The sequence below is a fragment of the Crocodylus siamensis genome, chromosome 11 (assembly GCF_052110815.1).
Source record: "Crocodylus siamensis isolate JL-2025a chromosome 11, ASM5211081v1, whole genome shotgun sequence".
In the NCBI taxonomy this organism is placed as follows: Eukaryota; Metazoa; Chordata; order Crocodylia; family Crocodylidae; genus Crocodylus; species Crocodylus siamensis.
Genome location: NC_143405.1, coordinates 62820085 through 62837791, shown reverse-complemented (window position 1 = coordinate 62837791; position 17707 = coordinate 62820085). Strand labels below are relative to the sequence as shown.

General features: G+C 41.5%; 1 protein-coding gene across 15 annotated transcripts in view; it reads right to left on the bottom strand.

Annotated features, from left to right (window-relative positions):
• MAGI1 (membrane associated guanylate kinase, WW and PDZ domain containing 1) overlaps positions 1–17707 on the bottom strand; it is a 402777-nt gene that overhangs the window by 175388 nt on the left and 209682 nt on the right. For all 15 annotated transcript variants that reach the window (XM_090022950.1, XM_090022949.1, XM_090022947.1 and 12 more), the window contains exon 2: positions 5100–5216. In XM_090022950.1, the coding sequence (XP_089879076.1) occupies positions 5100–5216 (117 nt within the window). The remainder of the gene's footprint in view (positions 1–5099; positions 5217–17707) is intronic.

Genomic DNA, 17707 nt, shown 5'->3' with positions numbered 1-17707 from the left:
AGGTGCAGAGCCTGAACACCATCTCAGCCATCTCACACGTTCACAGCCTTAAAATCCTTTAATACGTCAAAGATATACCAAGGATTGCTTAAATACCCACTGCAAAAGCCTTACTGAGGTACAAAGCAACTAGCTGAATTTGCAGCACCCACAATTAAAAGGCAAAATGAAGTACACTGCTGATTAAAAAAAAAAAAACAACAACAACAACAACAAACCAAGCATGTAATCCCTTCCCACACTTCTTGCACAGCCTGGGCTTGGGAGAGCCCATAAGACTGAGCTACTTCTTTTTTGTACTATTCTCTTGTGCCTCATGCAATTTTAAATGGGCATATACTGAAATCAAAAAAGCTACTCTTAAATAAGCCAGCAACCAGATGGAGCAATATCTGCCATCATAAAAGCTTTTACTTCCAAACCTAAAGAATACCCAACAGTTCCACTGTTATAAAAGCATACTATTGATCTAAAAGGATAGGCCAGATGGACAAAAAATGTCTGAAGCCTCTCAGATTAAACAGGAATGATGCTTATGGAAAGAAACTAAGCTACAGAAATCTTGTTCAATATGGGACATCCTTACTTCCTAGGAAAAACAGTCTCTCCTTCCTCATGAAGCAGAAAACATCCAAGGTTTAGGTGGTATCTGAAATAATATTCTCCCTGCAAACTTCAGATGACTGCAGGATGGTTCAGGTACCAGCAACACATTGCTCACTGATATACACTGGCTGAAGAATAGGTATTCTTCAATCTATTTACTGCACAATGAATATATAAAAAAACCTCATTTTAATTTATGCAGGCTGAGCCCTCATGTTCAATGCGACTGGAAGCGTGCACCGAAAATATGTTAAATAACACTCGCTAGAATTAGAAGAGTCCCAGGAGGATGCAGTGTGATGAAGCTGATCTCTACAGGCATTCACAGGAGATAAGGCTACTGTGAACATTGCAACTTTTTTTCGTAAACTAGGACGGATCATGAAAAATAATTAATTACCTTCGCTGTGGTAGAGAAAGGCCTGCCCCTGGTTTGCTTTCTGCACCTTTTTCTTGTTAAGAAACTGGGATTCCACATGTATCGTGGGGAATGGTCCAAAAGGCACAGGGATAATAAGGAACGTGGCACTTCTGGAAGGCTTTTGAGAATGTGTTTACAAGCCCATGATTTATTGCCTATGAAGGAAAGTAGCTCAGCTAACCTGTCAGCCATTCTGTTTCTCTCTAAGGAAAATTAGCAACTAAAAATAAGGCAGAATTTGGGATGCATGGGGCACGTCTGCATGCGCCAAATGCTGGGAACAAGGCAATGGTGCCACTGCAGAGAGGCGCAGAGCGTCCGTGCACAGCATGCCTTGGGTGTGCTTATGGCTGGCCTACAAATGCACTGTTGCCTCATTGCCAGCATTTGCCAGGCCTGGACAGGGCACACATCTCAGTGACGTTCCTACAGTCATCATGCAGGAAGCACAGACATATGCTAAGTATGCAACCTAAATGCTTCTATGCATATTATGAAGACCATTCAGCTTTATGACTGATGCCCCGCCAATGACAGCAGTTCTTCATTAAAAAAAAGATTCATAGATGTTAGGGCTGGAAGGGACCTTGAAGATCATCAAGTCCAGCCCCGGCGAGACTGAGCATTCCTGAATCCAACACCAGAGTCTTTGAGGTGCTTTTCTGACAGCTCATTTCAACATGCCTAATGTCTTAGGAGCAACACCGCTGAATCTGGAGCAATCAGAACTGAAGCACTTCCCCACCTACACTGAAACACCAGACCGAGGGGCTGCAGGCCTGGTGGTCTGCTGGCAAATGACCCAGCCCATCCAGCCTTACCCGCTCTTCAGCAGAAAACGCCAGTGGTACTCAAGTATGCGGTGCTCTGTCTCATGATGGGAGCAAACCGCTACAGAACATCTCAAGATCGTTTTGCAATCTAGTTTGCAACCTAGACTGATACTCGGTCTGACCCCAAGTGAAGTGGCAAGACCTTCCAGCCAGGAATCTCCGGGTTTAAGTGCCAGCGGGACCACTGGCACAGCCCAGCCAACGCTAGGGAGAAAGAGGCACACTCACAACTCAGTTCAACTAACCCGTGGCAAAATCCTAGAGATGGGAAAGGCAGCTTGCTGCTTTCCTACAAGTCAGCGGTCAAGATAAAGATTATGAGAGGCTCCACCTTTACCTCATTTTGCTAATCTGCATAAAAACAACCCCCGCCTCATTCCTTCACTCAATCAAGCTATAGATACGTTTCGTTCTTCCACTTTGGCTGTCTCCTCACAACAGCCTCTCCAATGGTATCTTACGGGAGGATCAAAAAGTCTTGGGTGCAGTTTTGTGCAATGCAAGCCACTTATTTTTGCTCTGGAGCAAAATTTGCAGCCTGAAGCGTGCCAACCTCAGCTGAGGCAGGTGGATCGCTCTCATTTTTGTAGCAAACTCTTTGGATTCATGTGAAAGAACCGGTTTCTACCCTGCATCTCTGCTGCACCTTAATTAATTGTCACTCATTTCGTCCTTGCGTTACGGTGCAATAGCAAGCAGTTGGCAGTTCAGGCATGCTCAGTCTGAGTGACCTTGTGCTCTCGTAGCGTGTTTACCACATAATCAGCAGGGAATTCCATTTTCAAAATACAAGACTTCCTAATCCATCAGCACCAGAGATTGGCCCAGAGCTCTGGATTTACTAGTCACATGCACCGAGGAATAAAAATGTAAGAGTATGCAGCTAGATTAATCTCTGGGCCTGAAAAAATGTTCCAAGCCACCATGTGTACAGTAGCTGCATTCAAATTTGCCATGTACATACTGACATCATGCCCCAGAACTATGGCTGATCCCTTTTCTACTGTATATAGAGACGAAATTAAATACTGTCTATTTCGAGGCAAATTTGTCTATTTCGAGGCAAAGCTAAGTGCTATTTATAATTAACTGGAGGACAGAGCTACGTGATAGGTAACTCCACTTTCCAGGTTTTCCTATTTGTTTCATAAAAGGAAAACAAGTACAGATATTTGTATTAATGCAAGCACAAAATGCATCTTTTCCTGTTGTTTTTAAAAGGCAGAAGCCTATCCCCCCCCCCATTCTAAAACAAAGCTTTGGGTAAGTCCAAGCAGTTTAGCTCACAGTCAAGTTCAATAAATCAGAGAAAAGAATCAAATGGAAAGCATTACAAAATGTAACCTTGGCAACACAGAAAATGCTTCAAAAGAACTTATGCTCATTTGCTTTATTTGCCGTTTCTGAAATTGGACTGTAAGTGGGGGGGGAAATACACGGGCTATTAGCATAGATACATGGATATTAGCATCAGGACTCTGCAGCTAAGCCTAAAATTGCATTCATGCGCTTGGAATGCATCTTGTTCAGTAGCCCTTTAAAAAATTGCAGCTAGGCAATTTAGAACCCTAAAGACTAATTTAAAGGTAACAAGATTGAAAATGGAAATGTTCAATAATAGTAAAAAAAAAAATCTGTGTTCACTCTTCATACCCATACACCGTATTTTAAAGTACTTTAGTCCATGCTTTCCCACTGACAAAATAAGACGAGTGCAATTAGGTTGTCATTTGAGAAGAGTCGCTACACAGATTTTCTATATGCAAGGGCTTAGAAAAGACCAATCTATCTCAGCTACCATTACACGGTGCTTGCTGGCAAGTGTTGACTTTTTAATGGCAACCACCCTCACTTCTCTGTCAGGATAAATCAGCTCTTGCTTGCATAAAGAAGAAAAAAAAATCTAAAATGTTTGGTAAAAATGTTCTAAAATCTGGATGTTTGCTCAAGTTTTATTCACACCGTCTTGGAAAAACACCATTACTTGCAATACATGCTGAAAATATTCAAGTCAACGAGATGTATTTATCTGGTAACACAGCCCCCTTTAGGAAGCTGGGAAGTGCCAAACCGAGGGACATGAATAAGAAATATTTGGCAAACTTTACATACCCTCTACAAAGGCCAGGCCCAGTCCGCATTTGGGACAAAGACTCCATTAATTTATTATAGGCATCTATACACCTTTAATATGTCAGTTTTCAGTGAGGAATTTTCTAGACTTCTCATGTTTTTTATTCTGGTTGACTTTTTTGCATGCAAGTTGTTCCTATTGTTTATTTTCTACTTGAATTAAGGATGATGTTCTGCTAGTGACAGTGTCCAGTTTCCATGGTAACAAGCTGTGATGTCATAAAAAGGGTTGCAATTATACAATTTGATCACCATCATGAAAAGAGTCAATCTTAAGAAAGAAAGGTCCTGCTCGTCTTCAAGGGCTCTAATCACTAATGTAATAATGAGGGAAAAGCAACAGACCGTACGTGACAACTGCACAAAACACTCTTCCCAAACCAAACATTTATTCAATTCTATATACAGTGTCTCCCACCGCTGGTAAATGACAAGTAGCTACTAAGTGATGGAATTTCGATATGTGCCTAATATCCGATTGCTCCAAAGTAAAACCAACAGATCAGAAGCCAAGAACAAAGTGGTTTCGATGTCAATATCAATCACTCTCCTTCCCTCCCTTTCAAGACAGCCGTAACTGCCCTCTGGTCCTTTCTACGATAAGCCATTCCAGAGTAATCCATCCATTATGCTCCTTATCTCAGTCAATCCACAGGCTTTTTACCACAAGGAATCAAGTACTCCCTGGGCACGTCTATACGTGCACTTTAATGAGCATTTGCCTACTTTAATCCGCATTAAAGCGTCACTAAAAACATGCTGTTTAGTTAATGTTCATTAAAATAGGCTAATGCGTCACTTTAAAAATGTGCTTTTTGGCTCATGCACATTAAGACAGGCTAATGCAGATTTTCCTAGTACTTCAAAATGGAGGTACCAGATTTAATGTACATTAACTAAAGCATCTTAACGCACATGTAGACATGCCCCCTATCTACCCAAGCACTATGCACATCTTTTTCTCCACTGTCCCTAGAGGCAAGAACCTCGTTGTTGTAAATCATGGCTCCCACATAGTATTGCACACCATCACTTAAAAGACTATCTTTAAATGTATTTCATGTTTTTACATAAAATTCCCCAGGTGAATTGTTTTTATTACTTACAAGGCACAGCATGGCGATAAAGGTTATCTCTAATGGTCTGCTGCAGCTCGTGGTCTGGAGATCCTTTCTGGAACCTCTGGTTGAGATAATGCCTCAGATCTTTGTTCAGTCTACTTCCTGCAACGAAAGCACAGGGTTGTTAGGTTTTTTGTTTTTGTTTTTTTTAAATGCAAGAGGATTAATATTACCAGCTTAGGCAAATGTTAGACTTCCATTCATATCCCCTTAAATTATGGCATCTTGACTTTACGAGCAGAGGCTCATCTTCCTCTACACATGGCTAATTACCAAAAATAACTCCCTGTAAACAAGAGGTCTCTCTTGTCTCATAACCTCTCTCCCTTCCTGCTGGTGTTAAAACAGATCATAACTCCCTGTGATCACTTATTTGTCTGAACAAACAGAGGAAGACAGATGACATGAGAAAGAAAATACTAATACTAATAATAATAAAGATAGTCTGACTCTTATAATTCACCAGAGAATAATCAGGGCGCACAGACAGAAGGCAACGGCTGTCACAGAAGATGCATCAATACAGCCCAAAGTGGCACATCAGCAACCACTGCCAAGCTTTTTGCTACTATATCTACGTCACTAACAAAGTTAGAAAAGAAGAGGTGAAAAGTAATAAGAATTTTCTATTTCTTCTGCCAACTACCACCACCAGCATTAAACATTAATAGCTAGTTGTTATGACAAAATAGGTTTTTATTTATCATGTTACTACCACCCCCCCAAAAACATGTTATTGGAAGTAAAAAAGCTAGGTTGTCTTTAAAAAAAAGATACAAATTTTCTGGTTTTTATAATGGGAGACTTTTGTTCCTCCAACCATTATAGGATAACTCACAATTTCACAATGCAAGACCATTTGGAAATAGCCATGTAGTGCAGAATACATACTTTGTGCAATAAAATATAGGTGTCTGTTGCATTGTTTCTAAAATAACAGGAAGGAACAGGGAATTTATAGTTAAAACATCATGGGAGAAGGGATGTCCTTGGCCTAGTCAATTAAGAGCATATAAAGTATTGTTAGTCAAATGCCTACCTGCATCTTAAAACTGCTGTATACACCCCAAGTCCTTAAAACCCTGACATTCCCCTCTGTTTAGTTGTAATCCTGCTACATCAAAATTTGGTTTAGATATGAAAAAGAATAAAATTCTGACATTTCTGTAGAGTTTCTGGTACACAAAGCTTGTAAATATATATACATTAAAATTATGCCACAAATATTAAAATGCTGCATTTTCTGAACTGATTTAATCAGTTGAGACTAAATGATATACTTTATTTTAGGTTTCGCAAGAGACAAGTCAAAAAATAAGCAAAAGGGGCGATTTGTGCAGAAAACATGATAGAACCAAAACTATTCCATTTCTATAGAAACCTTCAAGTGGTTCTACACTCTTCACTATGCAAAGAAGTGAAGAAATGGGAAGCCTGCTCTTCCTAGTGCATAGGCAGGAAATGATCAGCCAAGCAGTGATAGGGCTGGGTGAGACAATTTTCCTGTATGAAGCTGAGATGAAGAACTGGATCTTAAGAGCTGATGGTACAAAAAATCACCTTGGAACAGCTGGACTGCAACTCTTCCTTAATTTATTTTAATGATGAAGGAACTTAAATTTTAAACCACCAGCATAATTTAGAGCTCTCTCAAACTTCACCATCCATTACGCTCTCAGTTCCTCCTTCCCAACATAAGTGGCTTTTGCCTTCCAGCCAATGCTACAAGGTGATTTCGTGTCTGAATTACTGAGTCAGCTCCAGTTCAGTAGATAAGATAGTAAAGGGAGATTCAGCCACCTTATCAAATACATACTGAAATTGCTGGCTTGAGCAATTGCTGCTGAAATCTAACTACCCAAAGCAGTTGAACTCCAATACAAGGATATAAGAATTCAAAGCTGAACATGTTTCATTTAACCAAGTCAAACGCTGCTTTCATCAGATCTAAATGGGATGTGACCGGGTAGAGTGGTACTACACGGACGAGGCTTTCACTTGGGATGAAATGGTATGCAATTTCAAAATCTGCTTCTATGGATAATGAATTACAGACCCAAAGCACTGACAGAGATTAATACCAAGAACAATTTTACTTCGGCCTGCCAATTTCCCCTCCATTTTCAGTTGCTCAATCCCTGTCCATCATGACTCAGTCAGTCAGTCACACACACACACCTCTAGAGACACCAGGTGTGGGAATGGAGATAAATAAGCAGAAAATTAAAATTAATTGTTGCTGATGTGTTACTCATTGCTGAAGCATCACAAGTTTTCCCTAACAGAACACAGGAATTGGAGCAAATTAATAAAGTATCTTGCCAGATACTAAATATTTCAAAATATGAAATGAAGGTTGGCATTAATTTAATCAGACAGCAACAACTGACTGCTCAGGAGGCTGTACAGAATTTGGTTAACGTTTCCTGCTTTCTATCACCTACACGCTGATTTATTTAGATCGCAAACTGTCTGAGCACATGGCTTGTATGCCTTGCATACTGGTTGCAGATCTGAGTTGGAACTTTTAGGCATTGCTGAACTACAATTTAACAACAGTTCAATAGATGGATTGCAGTTCAGCAGGGGCGGAGAGGGGAAGCCAGTGATTCTATCAAGCACTGTTGAATGAACAGGAGTTAGGAATATCAAACAGGCATAAAACATTTCTATCAACTCTATAACAGAATTGTATTGGTTTTGTTCTTATAATAAAACAGTTTTAAAAATGTAAGTAGATTTTTTGCAAGAAATCTCAAGAGTAAACATTGGGTGATCTGTACCGAATGCAAACGCTTTGCCTCAAAAACATAAAAAATTTTGGTTTTGGGGTTAAGGTTAAATTTATTACTGAGGAAGAAAAGGTTTATGTAGCCATTGAGACATGAAAACAAGGAAAATTCTGCACTGTCAGCACCCATTCTTTCCAAAGAATATGAATCGTACTGCTCTTTTTGTTCATATTGGATGCACCTACATGTGCGGTGGACTGCGCAATTGTTACTGCACAGTCCTACTGCAGTACAGTATTTTTTAGCTGCTATTGCGCAGTAGGGTCGCTGTCACGGTTCGTGGCCTGAGACACTATGTCACCGTAGCAATGAGCCACGGCATAGTAGCTTGCTGTTACGGCAATGTAGCACCTCTTGTAGAAGTGCCCACTGAAAATAAATAAATAAAAATAAAAATCAATCAATGGACATATTTTCTGGTTAGATATTCATTCACAGACTGGTATGCACTTATCATACTGTAGTTAAAGCTAAGTTTGCAAAACTTAATTTAAAAACAACCATCTACTATTGAGTTATGCAGAACATGACTCCATCAGAGAATTGCACTACTAAGCATTGCTCTGGGAGCTGAAAAGGAGCCATTTTTATTACACCTGCTGACTTACCACTAATGAGCTCCCAGTAAAGACGGTCAAAAAAAGCATGTTTTCTATGCTGCTCTATCACATACTCATGTGTTCCCTTCTATTCCACTCTTCACAAAGACCAAATGCATTCATTGTAGAAAAGCTTGAAATAATTAAGCCAAAATTAATGCAGATTACATTGGCTCATTATACTTTCATGACTAGTTTCTCACTAGAAAGAGCAGTGGATCACCATCTTGTTTTCTAACAAACAGTGCCTAGTTATTATCCAGCCAAGAATGGTTTCTTGCTTTGAGCTTAAGATGTAAAGAGTGGTAGAGGGGTAGTTTTTTTACTGTAGCTTTCAACCCCTAGAAGTTCATGCAACTCTGTGATATTAAAGGATGTGATCTCCTCTTAACTCTGGAAGGAAATTATGCATGGTGGGGGCGGGGGGTAGTGAGCACATACTAATATAGTAACTTTTTCTGTGTTTTTTTTTTCCAATTTCAACAGAAAAGACTTTTTCTGAAGTGACAATCTTCAAGAACGGAGACAAGTCTGGCTGTGGTGTGCAAATTACAGAGGCACGGCCAACCATCTCCTTCCACTTGCTGAAGAACTCCTCCCGGAATCTCAGTGTGGATTTAGCGCATCAAGAAGTACAACTGACACTGATCTAATTGGGGGTGGTCCTGCTTTGAGCAGGGGGTTGGACTAGCTGTGACCTTCTGAAGTCCCTTCCAACCCTCATTTTCTATGAGTCTATGAATATAAAATAAGGTGATTAATAATAAAGTAAGAGCAGATATTACAAACCTATTCTGGACAATGTGGGAAAGTACATACTTCACAGACAAAGATATTTTTGTGAACTACAGATATTAAACAATCTAGGTTTTTTTCTGCTGGACACCATGGGTGTGTCTATATGTGCATTAATGCACTTTAGTTAACATGCATTAAATCTAGTACCTCCACTGTGAGGTACTAGGAAAATGTGCAGTGGCCTATTTTAACATGCATTAACTAAAAAGCACGGTTTGTTTATGTGACACTTTAATAATGCACACTAAAATAGACTAATGTGCATTAAAGCGCACGTGTAGATGCACTCTGTGTATTATTTGAGTTGCAGTAGTACTAGAGATCAAAGTTGTGTTGCATTAGAACATCCTTTGACACGACGCATGTAATCCATGGAAGGAAGATTCAGGTCCTCCCCCACTGCCCAATCCAATGAGGACATAAATCGATTATTGACCTGCTAGGGAGCTTTGATTCTTTAACTCCACTGTAACAGCTCATGCATCAGCTCCAAAGGTCACTGGTTCAATTGCTTGCCTATCAGCCAAGATGGCAGCCATTAAATACAATATACAAACACACAAAAATATAGCAGCTGCTTCCCTGACAGCTCATCACTGAAGTCAATTTCCATGAAATGTTTAGTTTAAAAGAAGGGCTTAGGATGCAAAGGTTTCTTATCCTGGCTCCAGATAAATGCCCAACAAAAAGGCTCCTTGCAGCCTTGTTCACTTCACCATGATGTGACTTAGGGCATGGTTGTATGCAAAAGGAGAGCTGGCACTGGCTGGGTTACCCGACTGCAGAAAGCCGTGCCTTCTTGCAATACATCCCAGAGCTGAGGGCAGGGAAAAGAGATAAGTGAATTAATAAGGTAAATTAACGCCCACAGGAAGGCTGAGGGCGGGGTGAGGGATGCGGGTGGGGTGAGGGATGCAACTGATTTCATTTTCATTTCAGAAAGTGATGGATTCCCGATCACCTCTAGGATTTAAACCAGGACTCTCTCATTCCAGAAGTCCACTAGTCCCTCAAAAAGAAATGATGGGCTTGCTGCTAGAATGACTGGCTCAGGTCCTCAACTACCCAGAAGGTCAGAATAGTTCACTGTAATGGCATCTTTGGGGCCCAAACTTACGAACCGACAAACCCACGAAGCTGGATGGTGCTGGAAGACACAGATTTAACCAATATAGTAGGGACCATTTCAACCACTTCTTGGGTGTGACCTGAAGCAGTAAAATCTGAAGGTGCATCAGGGATTGCAGCTCTGCTCTCAGCCCTGCCAACCAGGTAGTTTTCACCTACGAACAAATACTAACACTGTTAGTTCAAAGGTAGGAGCTTATAATCAAAAGGCTGCAAGCAGGATTCATCTGTTAATCCACCTTTGATTTTGGGGGTGTTTAAATCTAAGACGTGCAGGTTACAGATGGTCTCTCTTATCATTTGCTAAACAATAAATCGAAAAGATTTAGCACTGCAGGCAAATGAAGATGTAAGGGGAATTAAAAGATGACGCTGAATTAAAAGAACTAAACTCTTTTTAATTAATGTATGATATCAATATCCTTCCTTCTTGAGCTGGTCAAAGACTTTGGAATGAAATTAGTTTCTTATAGGAAAAAATATCCTTTTTTTTCTTTCTAATAAAGCCTTTTTCGTAACTTTTTAATTAAAACGGTACTGAAACGAATTATATTTTCATTTCACGTGTACAATATTCAAAAACTATTTTTAAAGGAACATAAAAGTCTGGCTGAATAAGCTGGCCAAAAAAGATTTAAAGCAGTCATTTCTATAATAAGAAACAATTCTCTTTTTAATCAGGCTCCCCTCATACTATGCATCTGGCTGATGCCTTCAATGTGCTGGCACGTGATAATTTTGTCCCCTGTGCTTTTTGAAACCTGATTATCCACTCCCCTGCACTTCTCCCCCACCCGCTGGAGTTGTTAAACCGTGTTTTCCCCCCAAACTTTTCTTTGTTAAGAAGCTGTGAATTTGGGCTAAGCAAACAAAAGCATCATTTGCATCTAGTTCCCCCTCCTGCATTACTCATATGCTTGCAATTCCTAACATGGGTCTTTCCAATGCTGCTGTGCTGTAGAGGCCAAATGAGAATATTACAAATGAGAAAAATCAAAATCCCAAAGGTTAAAGAGCACGTCTCAATGCTGCTTCTACAACCATGATCCCAGCCACCATAAATTGCCCATTTTGTTTGCATGCAAACAGAGACCCTCACTGTGGCTGCTATCCTAAAACATGATGCTTCTTTCGATGCACGTTTCCTTTGAGCCTGACACGCCGTCTCACTCGCTCGTTCCTCAGACAGTTATCCAGTATTGCTGTCACTATTAGAAATATGCCTGGAATGGCAGATTTCCTTACGTCCGCCCTGCACCTATTCAGGCCCCAGAGCCAGGCTGCTACGAAGAAGCAGGCAGTCAAAAGGATTACTTCACTTCTCTTTCTTTGCCGTGAGACTATCCATCTACTCCAGTCATTCTCAGCAAGACCAAGTGCGATGATTTTAGGGCCACATCCTGCTCGCTTTTACTCATTTCAGCAGTTGCGATGAGACTGAGCTCTGCAGGTAAAACCAGGCAGGACACCTAGTTCATGAGGAGCTGAAATACTCCATTGCAAAACGCACCTTCCCACCCCACTGTCAGTACCCTGAACCTGAACCATGCGCTACGGAGTCCGAAAAGAATCGAGTGTTTAATTTTTGCTAATCTGTTTTTATGCCCGTGCAGCCTGGGATCCAATTGATATTCCAGAGTTTTGCACATTTATGGCAATTACCACAGCTGTTTTCTCTCCACTTATACTCCGAAACGGCCGTGGATAATCCCGGCCAATAAACAGTGCTGTGACACAGCCTAATCCTGCTTGTGCATGCCTGGGTCAGTGCCAAGGTACAATGGTCTCTGACCTACAATAGGTTGCTCAGATACACAGGTTCACATGCTAGCCCATATTCCCATTTCATTTTAAAAGGTCACTAATTGCTACCTTTCCACTGGCTTAGAATGGGACAAATGTATTTTGCCTGTGCCTTACAAGACAATGGCACTCGGTAGCTAGTTCTCATGTTGAAGGGGCTCTCCGGGTCCGTGTTCAGAGGCAGTTCCAAAACAACGAGGTGTTCGGAAGCCTCAGAGGAAAAACGGTGCGATGCAGCCATCGAACCCCCAACTCGGATGCATCTGACATAACTCTCGAAAAACTGGGCGCAGGGGTCCTTTCTTCACGGCCACTGGCTCTACACCCTACACCGCACACCCTCCTTCTCCCTTGAGTTGAGATCCCTTTTAAAGAGGGAGCATACTGACTCTTCCACCCTTCCCACTCCATCTTTTATAGGAAGAAAAAAATAATTAGACATATACATCTATAACTATAGATGTGTGTGTAATACATACAGCTATATCTATCTAGATAGACAGTATATAGATAGCTCTATATATAGATATCTAGATATATCTAGATAAATAGACTTATAGATCTATATCTATAGATATGTGTGTGTAATATATACATATCTATCTATCCATATAGATAGTATATAGATAGATCTATATAGATATAGATATTACACACACATATATCTATAGATAGATAATTAGACATATAGATCTATATGTATGGATATGTGTGTGTAATATATACATATCTATCCATATAGATAGTATATAGATAGATCTAGATAGACAGATATTACACACACACATATCCATCTATCTAGATAGATATAGATGTATATATTACACACACTTATCTATAGGTATAGATCTATATATCTAATTATTTTTTTCTTAGGAAACTTGGGTCATTTCTATAAAAGATAGAGTGGGGACGGTCATCTCCTGGCTGGGAAGAAGTCAGTATGCTCCCACTTTAAAGGGGTTCTATATCAATAGATAGATAGATAGATAGATAGATATAAGGTATGCTCCAGAACTCTGACCAAAGGGTGGCAGAAGACTAGAGAGACCGAAAGAGCAGCAGCCACCATTTATTTATTTATTTTTTTTAAGTATTTGTACAGCATCTAGCACACAGCACCCTGAACCCCGACCAGAGTTGCGGGGCATGATCACAGCATTAGCAACAACATTTCTCAGTTGTCCCATTACCCTGATTTTCCATATGTTCTAGTAAAGGCTGCCTGTGATACACACGCATAGTCCATTCCCAGCAGGATCGGTGGTGCTTCATACACGACTCTGGTGCTAGCAATGCAATAATTTTCACAGCAAGGTCCAATAGGCAGGAGCCTGTTGTAGGGGCCAGAATGAGGACTGAGTGGATTTTTTTTTTTTTTAATTTTTTTTTTTTTACCATTTAACAAGCCTGCGGCCTAACCGTATCATCATCAAATATTCCTAATCCCAGTAGCTGTTACACAAATGATAATATTTTGTGCTACATCATTTCATTCTACTGCATCCTGGTCTTCCAGCTGCTATCCAAAAGTGATTATAAATAATGGGGCTATAAAAGCCATTAAATAATTAGAGCACTCATTGGCCATATGCCAGCCATGACAAAAGAGAGTGATTTATGTAAGTCAAGTATGTCACATCTGCCAGCCCACAGTTTCGTTACTGTTGTGGCTTTGAGGTCATAGCTGTTCTAACAGCCATTTGTCATATGAGAGAGAGAAACCGAGAGAGAATATATCATGGCTTTCTTGGGGGGGGAGGAGGGGGGGGAAACAGCATCGACCTGAATTAAATTCATCTAACAATGCCACTCTATTTTTCTAATTTCAAGTATCCAATAAGGTCAGACCAAGAGGTGATTCTATACTCAATCCATGCACAGGGTTTGCAAAAGCCCAGATAAGATCACAGAGTGAAAATCTCCGGTTCAGAAAGCCCAGCGCATTCGCGTGGCTTCCTAAATTCAGTGCAATAGAAAGAGTTTCTCTCTCTCAGCCAGCCATGAAATGAAGCCAACTTGTAAGTCCACCACATGTGGATAAATGAATTGCTTCTCCATTTTTACTAGTGCAAGAAAGCTTACTGAAGAAATACTTGCTTAAAAATTGCCGAGGGAGCTCAGCTTTACAATAAGCACAGGTTGGCAGGTACCTGATTGGATCTTACCTGTATTATTTGATTCCATGCATCTATGGAAGAGCTACAGAGACCTTGCTTTCCGGGCACAAGCTGCAGCAAAAAATACCCTCCAAAAGCCAGATTTTCCTGGATGCTGTGCACAAACGCAGCAACGTCAACACCTGCCATTGCTGGAGCTCTACAGGGTGGTTTAAACTGGTGGACCCTGACCCATGAATTCAAGCCAGACCTTTGCTGGAGCCCATGGGCTCAAACATGAAGGCAGAGCCTCACCAACTTCAATGGGGCACTGCGTTCCCACCAGGCAGTCTCCAGATTAGGATGGGGAGGAGGGAAAAAAATAGTTCACATGTTCTGCACTTCCTAGCTAATTATTTAGCCCAAGCCTTTATTGGTGGCACTGTGCCGGTGACCAGCAGGTAGAGCGGGGCTGCCTAGCACCGAGTATCTCCTTGAGGGAGAGGAGAAAAAGGAGAAAAGAAATAAGTCTTAGCAGAGGTAGTGGGGAAGAGAAATGGTAAGGACCCCCTTAGGAAATGAGGGTTGAAGCACTCTTTCCCCTAGGACTACCAAGACCCTTCACAGGAGCTGTCATTTGTAGGCTGCTCAGCTCAAACTCAGGCAGAAAGGGATGACAGGAAATAAAATTGGGGTGAGCCAGAAACCCATCATGGAGAGACAGGCAAGTACGTGGGACCCTTCATGGGTAACTTCTTTGATGGCAGGAGAGCACATGAGACCTCTCGTACTCTGCAAAAGATGGAAGGAAAACAACTGAAGTCACAGGCTGCGGGACATACCCAGGACACTGTGGCCATATCCTGCAACCTGTCTCCAGACTCAGACCGAGTCCAACTTAGCCAAGATCCCCTGTACTGCAGGTTCCTGTAGCCCATGTGTTGATGGAGGGACCAGTACAGTACATGCTGGCTGCACTGGGAAAGAACAAGGAGGGATAGGAGAAGTAACTCTGCCTTGCCATCTTATATTTTTGACCTCTGTCAGCTCCATACAGAGCTTCAGTCATACTGGAGAGAAGAGGGTACAATTAAAACTCCCCCAGGACAAGCCAGGACAGCTGAAGCAAGATCGCCCACTAGCCAAAGGAAAGGTTATTTTGGTTCTTGGCGAGTCTCTCCTATCCGAATGGCAAGGGACAGGAGAGACGTATATACTACGGACTGAGGGCAGCTGCATCTTTGTCTAAAGATGTGAAGTCAAGCCACGTTTCCAGCCACGAAGTCCGGATGCAACTGTTTGGAGGAGGCACGTCTGATGGGAAGAGCGATTCCAGCCCCACCGCTCTCCTGGGAAATGGTGACTTAGAGACTGCCCAACTCCATCTAAAAAAGGTGTTGGGTTTACCCACCCATTGCAATGGTTGTTTTGGATCCTCACTGCTCCAATCATTAAAAAAAAAAATCTAACAAATTTCCTATCTAAATATATTCAGGGTGCAAATTGCCTGACTATAAAGTCACCATAAGGATTGTCACCAGCACTCTCTACTGTACTGACGGCTCTAAACTGCCCTTTCTTCTCTAACGCTGCTGTCTGAAAAGTGTCTCCACTCCTTGCGTCTGGCTGGATTGTGGTCCATCTCCTACAAAAAACCACATCAAACGGGTAAAGAAAGATCGTCGAATCCTTCCTATAATTGACACCCGAGTAAGGTGAGCCAAGGTCCTCCGGGGAACAAGAAGGCAGGATGTTTTCCGATGGAAACAACTCTACCTAGGACAGGCCACAATCCTGAGCTTACTTACCCTGGGCCGCACGTGCATCAAAATGATGGCAACAGGATCTGGTGGAGACTGAAAGTAATCTAAGCTCTTCTGGAATGAGTTTACACCTCAAATTGGATGAGAATCATGCTAATTCATTCAGGCAATCCTACTGCCACGCTGGTGCTGAGCTGTTGCGCAAAGTTAACTGGATGCCAACCCTGTTGTAACATCCAGTCAAGTCCATAAAAGCTCCCAAGTGGAAATGGCCTCAAACTAAAAAACCCCACATCGGCAACCCACGCTCCGCCCCAATGTTGAGGACGTTCACATCAAGATGGGAGCTCCGAGACACGGGGCCAGTTCTCAGTGGAAAGCACTTTGTCCGACTCACAAAGGCACAGCTGTTGTGGGGCTATTGGCTACTGTACACTCGCACCAGGAAAAGCAATGAGAAGGAGCAGGAAATGGTCATTAGGAGCATGAGTTGCTGATGTCGCTGTGCAAGCTTGATAAAAAACCCTCCCACACATCAGAAGTCAATGCAGAATGAAATCATTGTAACGGAGCAGCGCAAGACATAGACTCTTTCAGTACTTGAATGTAAAGATTTCTAGCTGAGCCATTCATATTCCCCCTCGCCCCTCCCCATCGCCAGCCACAGCACCGCTGAATACATCCTAGGTTATGTGAAAACTTTGTTAGATTGTATCATCCACGAACATCTTACCCAGAAAACACCCAAGCTGCCTCGGCGCCAGCCATGCACCACATTTTTCACAGATGCCTACTTTGCAATGCTTTCCTGCCAAGATCAACACAGAAGCAAACCTGGTTAAAGTGATTGTTTCATTTTCTTCGCTCCAATTCAAAGCACTTGGTTAACAATTGCTTTTTTCTGCACTCACTCCGGGAAAGAAATGGTTACCCAGGAAGGATATGCAAAAGCAACAGAAACGGTCACCCAGGAAGGATATGCAAAAGCAACAGATGCAAAAAAAAAAAAAAAAAAGGGGGGGGGGGGGGGCAATGAATCAAACTGAAAAAAGAAAATAAATAGCTGTGGTCTTTTAGTTAAGATGAATGGCCTGTTCACAAGAATTTGATGGATACTTCTGCATGCCTCCTGACAGAAGTTGCCGTATGTTCTAAAACTAGGATATAATGTTCGAGTTGCAAAAGCCAAATCAGCTTGGGGAGACAGAAGGCACTGCAAAGCTGTAACAGCACAAGCCCTCTCATAACAATATGCCAAAAAACTCATTTTCCAAAACAGTGAGGGAAAAATATTTTCAAAATCTGTTAGCCTTTCCATAAATATAGCACTCAATCCTTCCAACAAAAAAAGAAAAAAAAAGAAAAAAGAAAAAAAAGGATGCTAGTACTTTCAGATTCACAATTGTCAAGTTTTCTTACTTTAAATACTTGATATTTTTTAACTCAAACCCAAACTCCTTCACTATCTGTCAGTCATTTCTCTCCTTGCTTTTTTTTTGATGGCTGAGGGGAGTGAACTCGCACACATGCCCTGGTCACTTCTGAATGCTAATCATCAATCTCTAGCTTTTCCTTCTGTCCCCACCAGCCTCAAAGGTACATATTTACACT